This window comes from Solanum pennellii, chromosome 12, assembly GCF_001406875.1.
Source record: "Solanum pennellii chromosome 12, SPENNV200".
Classification (NCBI taxonomy): Eukaryota; Viridiplantae; Streptophyta; class Magnoliopsida; order Solanales; family Solanaceae; genus Solanum; species Solanum pennellii.
The window spans coordinates 41852730-41862627 of NC_028648.1; the positions used below are offsets into that span (position 1 = coordinate 41852730).

The 9898-nt window shown below is 35.4% G+C and overlaps 2 protein-coding genes and 1 pseudogene across 2 annotated transcripts; all 3 read right to left on the reverse strand.

The window, feature by feature from the left end:
* Positions 1-310: 310 nt before the first annotated feature.
* On the reverse strand, positions 311-4811 carry LOC114075299 (annotated as a pseudogene).
* A 2936-nt stretch (positions 4812-7747) lies between these two features.
* LOC107006252 (uncharacterized protein K02A2.6-like) lies at positions 7748-8404 on the reverse strand. Its single transcript, XM_015204856.1, has one exon. The coding sequence runs from the start codon at positions 8402-8404 to the stop codon at positions 7748-7750; it is 657 nt and encodes a 218-aa protein (XP_015060342.1).
* Positions 8405-8644: 240 nt separating this feature from the next.
* LOC107006254 lies at positions 8645-9094 on the reverse strand. The gene has a single exon (XM_015204857.1). It carries the CDS (start codon positions 9092-9094, stop codon positions 8645-8647), a length of 450 nt encoding a protein of 149 aa, XP_015060343.1.
* Positions 9095-9898: the final 804 nt, after the last annotated feature.

Below are 9898 nucleotides of genomic sequence, written 5' to 3' on the forward strand. Positions count from 1 at the left end.
TATATATATATATATATATTAGAGTCGCCACTTGGAATTGAGTTTTTTAGGTGTTCCAAGTCACCAGATAGTTCTTAGTTTAAAATAAAAAAAAAGTCTTTTTTTTTGTTTTGGTCTACGAAAAAAAAACAGAGATTGGGTAAGGAATTCTATTGACCGGAGGGGAAGGTATGAGGCACCCCCCGAGTCCCGTGGTTCTAGAACGGTCGCTTTATTAACTTATATTTGGCTAAAATAATTTATTTATTTATTTTGGATAAAAGTAAAAAAACTATATTAATTAGTATTTAAAAAAAATTGATAAGTGCATCTATTGCTGCTTGAGTTGATGACGATATTGTTGTTGAAGTGGAAGAATCTTGTATAATATGGTGTAATGATTTTTAAAATAAATTTGTGTGTAATGAAATTGTGTGTCATAAAGCAAAATTGAAAAATCTACCGATGCATCCATTGTTGTTTTTTCGGGCAAAACGTGAGGGATGTTGTGTTGAACATTGTCATCACCATCTTGCTCCATGATACGTTCATTTGAATCTTGGTGCGATTGATGTGTGTCACCATCCTGAATATGCTGTTTTTAAATAAAAATTGTTAATATAATTTGTGTTGATACGTAACAGTGACTATACTCACATGATACATAACATTGAGTATATGTGCATGATACATGACATCAACTAAATGAAAAATCATATACAATGTATCATAAACATTACCTTTGGAGTATCATTGACTTGTTGTTCACCCTCGTTTACAGAAACACCAACACCATCCTCAGCGACATCCCCTGCATCGTCGATGACTTGATGTTCACCATTTTTACCAGAAAAACCAACACAATCCTCAGCTACACCACCCATAACAGAAAGATTAATTCGTATTTGTGGAGATGTTTGTTTGTCAGACTGAAATGTGCTTGTATTAGCCTCAAAATTGATGTTTTTCTTGCCTCGAGATTGCATCAACTGGGAGTGGTTTTCCTTTATCAATATAATCAATTCCTCAAATTTCTTGTCAACCTATAAATTATAAATTCATTTAGGATAAAATAAATTATATTTGATTAAAAATATCAAATACTTACGTAAGTTTTCAAATGTCCTTTCAACTCTTCAATATATGGAATTACATAGTTGACTTTCTAAGAATCTGCAGAACCATGTACATCAGCAGCCGGGTTCGGAGAAACGTCTGGAACAGAACCATGTATATCAACAGCCAATCTCGGAGACATGTTTGGAACAAAACCATGTACATCATCAGCAGTCAAATTGGGAGGCAGATTTGATATGGAAACGTGTACATCATCATCCGGTGTCAGAGAAACATTTGATTGATCAGGTTGATTCGGTTATGAAACTTTTTTTTGTATAACCACTTTTTTTCTTCTTTTTGACAGTGGTGGAGGAGATGTATCAGACACTCTAGAAGATCTCCTCAATAATTTTTCGGGAGGTTTGGTCGAGAAATTATCAAAATTATCTTCCTCATTTGGTTGTACTAAGAGTAGTGAAGATGAAGGAGCATGCTCAACTTCAACAAGGTCAAAAGCTTCAATTTCCTCGGCTGTTGGGACAATGTTTGAACAGGCATTCTGAATGTATCACAACACATAAAATAATTTAAATGTTAATACAATAACAGTTCACAATGTAGCACAAGACATAAATAACGATATTAAATAGACAAACTTAAAATAGTTTATTCTAATAGTAAAAATTGATTCAATTTTACCTCCTGGAAAATGGTAGACATAAGCATTTCAAACTTTGCCTTATCAGACACAACTCTCCAATTGCACATTCTTAGGATGACATTTCGTTCTTTCACAGCTATTTCAGAATTTAACTGGGATGCACATTCGTATATCCATACGTTAAGTGCATACGACATCCCATATAATCGATACATTTTTTTGCTAACATCAAAATCCTGTCTAATTGAAGCGATTAGTTTTGAGAATGATAGCTGACCCCAAGGATAATCTTAATATCTACCATCTTCAACCATTAGAAAATCCACAATGGATATAGCTGTATTATCAAGAGTAGCCAATACGAATGTATGAATAAAGAACAATATAGAAATTTGGAGTGCATCCTGATCGTTCTCCCAATTACCGTCTTAAACCATTGAACTAATTGATACTTGGTAACACTATTGACTGCACCAGGAAAATACTTTTGGAAAAGCATACAAGTAGTTGATTCTGGGTATTTGAAATCATTGGTATTGCCTTTGACTTTAAGTCCAGTTAATATTGCAAATTCATCTATACCAAATTTTAGGATACACCCGTTTGAATGTCTAATATGCAACACATTAGGGTTGCTTTGTTCCAACTCTAACAACAACAAGCACTTAGTGATTTGGACCTGAAAATTTCATTTAGTAATATCTAAAAAGGGCCCAAAAATTTTATCCCTAAACAGTTGGATAACATTCTCCCCTATGTATTTTTAAAAGTCCTTCAGGAAAGTGTTGCTAAAATTGACAGCAAACCTTATGGGATGTGTTGGTATCTTTTTTATCTTGTACTTGAGTGGCTGCAATTTGAAAAAAAAACAAAAAATTTTAACGACATTGAAATATAAATACTATAAAAAACAACTAATACTAAATTAACAACTAATACCTTACTGATACATGATATCAGTTTTCAGAAATTCATACTACATGAAAAACATATGATACACATCTAATTCGTGTAATAATGCATCGACTAAACACTATAACACACTGAGTCGATATGTATTAAACTCATTGTCTGATACATGATATCAGTTTTCAAAAATTCATAGTACATAAAAAACATATGATACACATCTAATCATGTATCAGTGCTCCACTAAACACTATAACACACTGAGTCGATATGTATCAGCAAGCACACCTGATGGTGCAGTTATTAAACTTATTGACTGATACATTATAACAATTTTCAAAAAGTCGTGATACATAGAAAATCATATGATACACATATAATTCATGCATCAATGCATCGACTAAACACTATGACACACTGAGTCGATATGTATTAAATTTATTGTCTGATACATGATAACAATATTAAAAAATTCATGATACATAGAAAATCATCTGACACGCAATTAATTCATGTATCATAAAATTAAATAAACACTATAACACACTATGGGATTCCTTAAAATTTTTACTAATTTCAACAACAATTTTAAAATAAATATAAAAAAGACATACCCGAAGCAATGTAGGCCTGACAACAATGGTTCCTGATGCTTTTCTCTTTTTTGGTGTATTTTGTCAACCTTTGATTTAGATGATTCGCCAATATCTTTGTTTGAATCCTTATGAACATTCATAGGATCATGCAAAGACTTTTTTCTATTTTTCTTTCCAATTTTCATCGTTTGAATCATAAATCCTTCTATTAGTAAAAGGATCCATTAATATGATGTAATAGAACAATGAACAAAAACAAAAAAAAGAAGAAAAGAAGAACGGATGATGGAGTAAGAATAAAAAGAAGAACTAGAGAAGGTGATGTAATAGAACAATGAACAAGAAGAAAAAAAGAAGAAAAGAAGAACGGATGATGGAATAAGAAGAAGAAGAAGAGGAAGAACTATAGATGGTGATGGAGTAAGAAGAAGAAGATGAACCAGAGAACAATGGTCCAATTTTCAGAAATTTCAAATTTTTGAATTTTGAAATTCAAAATTTCATATTAAATGTTGTGAAACGTGTTTAATTAAAATTAATAATTGAAAATTCAAAAAGTGATTCAGAAGATTGAGTGTTTAGTGGAGAAAAAATAGGCATGATATTGGGGAAGTTTGTGTTATAGGAGAGAGAAGGCTATGTATCTCTAAAATTCTACTAAAATTAAAAAAAAGGGAATTATGTAATATTTAAAAAAAGAAGGGAAAATTAGAGAATACTAATTTTTATTGTTGTGTATTTAAGTTATTTTTTCTTTCTTGTATTCATTGTTTGAATAATAGCTGATGGGTCATCTGAAAAAATCTAAAATAAGCCCAAATATTGACCCATTTCATCAAGACCCAAACAAATTGTCCCACTAACACAAAATCTAAACATCTAAAAAATTTAAAGATCAAACACAACAAAATAATGCAGAAAAAAATAAAAATATAAAAAATAATAAACATAATAACGAAATAAAAATATATAAATAATAATAATACTTCAAGCAAATCATCAACATGATAAACTTAAAGAACATTAATAACACAAATCCTACATCAAACGACTTATATGGTCAAACGAAAAAAGATAATGATGAATTTGGATAAAGATTGAGAGGGGGGAAAGGTTGACATAACTTCCGGGTAAATGAAGGTCGCTGAAAAACTTTGCCGGTAAATTTTTGACGGATTTTAAACTTAAAATTTATATCAAATGATAGCCCTTGAAGAGCTCTACACATTTATGTCAAGGGTTTGGGATGGGAATGACCGAAACTTTATAAATCTAAGGAAAAAGTAAAATTCATATTTGGTTTTCCTTAGATCTGCAGAGTTTGGCTATAGATATGGATAAAGGTTTGTAGATTTAGGTAGAGGAGGGTGAAAGGAAAAGATGGTTAACTTTTAAAGATTTTTTCGTCCAAAAAGGTGGTGGCCACCGGGCGGTGGTGGCGGCAGCGGTGGCCGGCCGGCGGCATGGTAGTAAGGGGAAGAAGAAAAATAAAAAAAAATCTAAAATAAAAAAAATACTAATTTTTTGGAGTTTTGTATTTTTGTTTGGGTCCAATAATATACCTTGGATCCAAATATCATGAATGGTTGAGATTCAATCTTGACCATTTCTATTGACCGGGTCAAATTCAATTGGGCCATCCAAATCAACCCAATTTAAACAAAATTGGGTCATTTGAGCCAATAAAATATTAAAAACAAACACCCAAAATACAAATAAAAATAAAATTCCTTACTAAAATATTATAGCAGTAAAATAAACACGTCAATAATTAGGTGTTCACAGCATGCCCCTCTTTGCTTGGAAACATGAAGAGTTTTCAAGCAAAGAAAGTGAACGAAGTGGCTAATTTTTGACTGTTTCAAACTCCGATGAAGCCATTTTGAAAAAGATGACCGAACCTTGCTTCAGAGGTTGCCTACATATCCTTGATTAAAAGGAAATCAGATCAGTGTAGTTCTAGAAACTTTGATAGCCGAAACTATCAGAAACGGTGGCCAAAAGATTGCTTCATATTGCTTGTCATCATCTACTGCCTATAGTTACAAAGAAAAAAGTTAGAGAACTATGTCTCTCTACATTATAAATGTTACAATATCCCTAATTGATGTATCTTCTTAGGATCTTGTCTAGATCTTTCACTTGCTCTGTGCATTATCTTTGAGATCGATCTTCATGCTGTCTTGGCGGCTGGTGAATCATTCTTAAGTGTATGTTTTAGATTGAGTTGGTTGTTGAAACTCAAAACTCAAGATCACAAAATGAAGAACCCATGAAGAATATGTTTCCTTTAGAAAAGAACAAAACATATAAGAATCTTGAACTAGGAAGTACAACCCTAATATGAATAGGTTAAGTGAGGCATGTTGCCCTGAGAGTTCCAAATAAGACGCATTGTCCTAAGATTGGATGTATCCCCAAAATGTGAATAGGGTGTGTATAACTTATGAATGTTGGTGCATATTGCTCCAGATATGCATATGGTGCGTATTGCCCATGAATAGAGAATTGATCTGTATTGCATGTGAAAAAGGATTGGTGCGCCCTACACGTAAATTCAGATTGATGCGTATTGTACGAAATTCAGACTGGTGCGTATTGCACATGAACACAGGATGGTGCGTATTGCCCATGAATAATGATTGTGTGCTTGTTGCACGAAATTGAGATTGGTGTGTATTGCACGAAATTTAGACAGGTGCGTATTGCACATGAACAAAGGATGGTGCGTATTGCCCATTAATAAAGGACGTGTGCTTGTTGCACAAAATTCAGACAGGTGTGTATTGCACATGAACAAAGGGTGGTGCATATTGCCCATGAATTAAGGACGAGTGCCTGTTGCACGGAATTCAGATTGGTGCGTATTGCACGAAATTTAGACAAGTGCGTATTCCACATAAACAAAGGATGGTGCGTATTGCCCATGAATAAAGGACGTGTGCTTGTTGCACGGAATTCAGATTGGTGCATATTGCACGAAATTCAAACAGGTGCATATTGAACATGAACAAAGGATGGTGCGTATTGCTCATGAATAAAGGACGTGTGCGTATTGCACTGAATTCAGATTGGAGCGTATTTCCCGAAACTCTCGCATTTATAGGCAAACATGCGAGTAGAATGAGATGAAACACCAAACATTTGAAGACTTTGGAGATCTTCCTTTTTGTGATGTTTCATTTCGACTTGTAACCCTGCATTTCTTTTTTCTTTTTGTGTTGAGCACATGAAAGAGAAAATTGTTAGTTTAAAGTGGTGGTTGGTTTGTGGACTTGGTTCTCCAACGACTTGACCATACTCACGACCAATTTCTCCAACTCTACTAAAACTCTTTGATTAAGCAACCTTTGAAGCTCCCTCTTTGTTAACCAAGGGCCTTGATCTTTTGATACTACTAAATATCATGGTGCGAGTGATGTCCAAAGAATGATGACCTTCATGAATTTTTAGTGAAGATCTAAGGTGTTTTTAGTCCTTGCTCAATGGCTTGTCGACTCAGATACTCAGCTTTACTTTTGGAAACCCGTAGTAAGCTTTGTACTCTTTACTTTATTTTGTCAATAGATTATATTCAAAAGAGAGAAAGGAAAAAAAAATAAAAAAAATATCAAACTTAAGAGTAGGAAAGATTGGATCAAGAAGACTATAAACTTAATGAAGGATGTTCCTTTAAAAATGAGAAAGAGAACTTATCTGGAGACACATGTCGACTTTGATTGAACCATGACATGCACTTGGACTTGCCCCCTGATCCGTTTGAGTTTTTTAGTTCTCAAAATCTGAGTCATCGCCAATTGATCTATGTGCCCTTTATGCAGAGGTGTCGAGAAATGATCATCTTTGCAGATTCATTCATTATGTTCTCTCCCTTTATCTTATGGTGCCCGTAGGATTTTCACCTAATAAGATTTTATTATTATTTTTTTTCGTCTTTTGATGCCTATGAAGGTTTTCACCGATAGGACTCTCTCTCTCTCGCTCCTTTTTTTTACTTACTTATGGTACCCCCAAGGGTTTTCACTCATAAGTTTTTTTTTTTGATGTTGACTTTGAAGATTAATATCATTTTCAGATTTAACCAAAAACTCGGTTGCCAGAATAAACAGAATTACAATCTAACATTATTCTATATAAAATAACTAAAACAATGTCCTAGTTTTCTGGAAAACTAATTTTTTTATGACCGAACCCCTAAAGGGTTGCCTACGTATTCTTTCGGAATCAATTCAAACGTAGTTTAGAATTTTCAATGATAGGTTTTTTTTGAGAGGTGCCTTTGTTCTTTCAATCCCAAACTTGTCGCAAAACCTTAAAATGCATTAGTTGTAGTATCTTTTGACTTAATCTGCATTAATAATTATGCCCGTGGTTTTTCCTTCCGTATCAGTAAGGTGCAGGTCTCCTTTGGACAATACTTCCTTGATAAGATATGAACCTTGCCAATTTTGGGAAAACTTTCCCTTGGCTTCTTCTTGGTGCGGGAGAATGCGCTTTAAGACCAGTTGACCTACTTCAAAGTGTCTTGGGTGCACCTTTTGTTCTATGCACGAGCCATCCTTTGCTGATAAAGCTGACCAAAACAGACAGCCGTCAATCGTTTCTCGTCTATTAACGCGAGTTGCTCTAGTCGGGTTTTGACCCATTCATTATCTACAATTTCAGCCTCGACAATAATTCGAAGAGATGGAATTTTGACTTCCGCTGGAATCACAGCCTTAATTCCATACACCAGCAAATAAGAAGTTGCACCAATCGAGGTGCTCACTGTTGTGCGATATCCTAAAAGTGCAAAAGGCAGCTTCTCATGCCATTGTCTAGTGCCTTGAACCATCCTTCTGAGAATCTTTTTGATATTCTTGTTGGCTGCCTCCACAGCTCCGTTGGCTTTTGGTCGGTATGGAGTAGAACTGTGGTGCACAATTTTGAACTGCTCGCATACTTCCTTCATCAGATTACTATTGAGGTTTGCAGCATTATCTGTGATGATAGTTCTTGGGATACCAAATCGACAAATAATGTTTGAATGAACAAAATCCACGACCACCTTCTTAGTGACTGCTTTGAAATTGATCGCCTCCACCCATTTGGTGAAGTAATCAATTGCAACCAAAATGAATCGATGTCCATTAGAGGCTTTTGGCTCAATTGGTCCGATTACATCCATTCTCCATGCAACAAAGGGCCAAGGAGCAGCCATGGGGTGCAACTCTGAATGAGGTGAATGAATGAGATCTCGATGGATTTGACATTGATGACATTTTTTCACAATGTGAAAGCAATCCCTTTCCATGGTAAGCCTATAATACCCCGCCCGGAGTATCTTTTTTGCAAGGACATATCCATTCATGTGTGGTCCACATACCCCTGCGTGCACTTCATTCATAATTTTCTCGGCTTCTTCAGCATCCAAACATCTCAACAAAATCAGATCCGGAGTTCATTTATACAAAACATCCCCGCTCAAAAAGAAACCATTAGCCAGACGTCTAATAGTTCTTTTTTGGCTTCTGTTGGCATGTTCGGGGCATCTCCTTGTCTTCAAAAAATTCTTGATGTCTGAGTACCATGGCTCACCATCACGTTCTGCTTCCACTTTATTACAATAGCCATGTTGGTCCCGAACTTGAATCTCTAATGGGGTGATGTAAGTGTTTCTCGGATAGGGAAGCATTGAGGCTAAAGTAGCCAATGAATCGGCCAAATCATTATGAAACCTGGGGATGTATCTAAACTCTATGTACATGAACCTTTTGCTAAGATCTTCCACACATTGTCTGTATGGGAGGAGCTTGAGGTCTCGAGTTTCCCATTCGCCTTGAGCTTGTCGGATAAGAAAATCAGAATCTCCCAACACAATTAATTCTTGCACACCCAAATCTATTGCCATATTTAGACCCATGATGCAAGCTTCATACTCAGTCGTGTTATTTGTACAAAAGAAGCGAAGTCGAGCTGTTGCAGCGTAATGTTGCCCTGTGGGCGATATTAAAATTGCCCCAATCCCTGTGCCTTTTGTGTTGGTTGCTCCATTAAAGTACATTGCCAGGCTTGATTTCCATTTGAACCTACTTCCTCAATTGAGTTAATCTCTTCATCTGGAAAATATGTATCCAATGGTTCGTAATCACCATCGACTGGGTTCTCTGCCAAGTGGTATGCCAAAGCTTGGGCTTTCATTGCAGTGCGAATGACATATATAATGTCTAATTCAGTGAGCAAAATTTTCCATTTCGCGAGTCTGCCAGTTGACATTGGCTTATAAAAGATGTACTTTAAAGGATCCATCCTTGATATGAGGTATGTTGTGTAGGACAATAAGTACTGCCTTAACTTTTGAGCTACCCAAGTTAGGGCGTAACACGTCCTTTCCAAAAGGGTGTACTTGACCTCATAACTAGTGAATTTCTTGCTCAAGTAGTAGATAGCCTACTCCTTCCTTCCTGTAGCATCATGTTGACCGAGAGTACACCCAAAGGAATTATTTGTTACTGAAAGATATAGAAAGAGAGGCCTGTCAGGTTCAGTCGGTACCAACACGGGAGGGTTAGACAAATACTCCTTGATTTTTTCAAAAGCTCGTTGACAATCTTCTGTCCATCTAACAGCAGCATCCTTCTTCAGAAGTTTGAAAATGGGCTCACATGTGGTTGTGAGTTGAGCAATAAACCTGCTGATGTAGTTCAACCTCCCA

Bases quoted from the DNA above. Each gene is read 5' to 3' on its own strand.
- LOC107006252 (XM_015204856.1), bottom strand. From the start codon at position 8,404: ATGGCTGCTCCTTGGCCCTTTGTTGCATGGAGAATGGATGTAATCGGA.
- LOC107006254 (XM_015204857.1), bottom strand. From the start codon at position 9,094: ATGGCAATAGATTTGGGTGTGCAAGAATTAATTGTGTTGGGAGATTCT.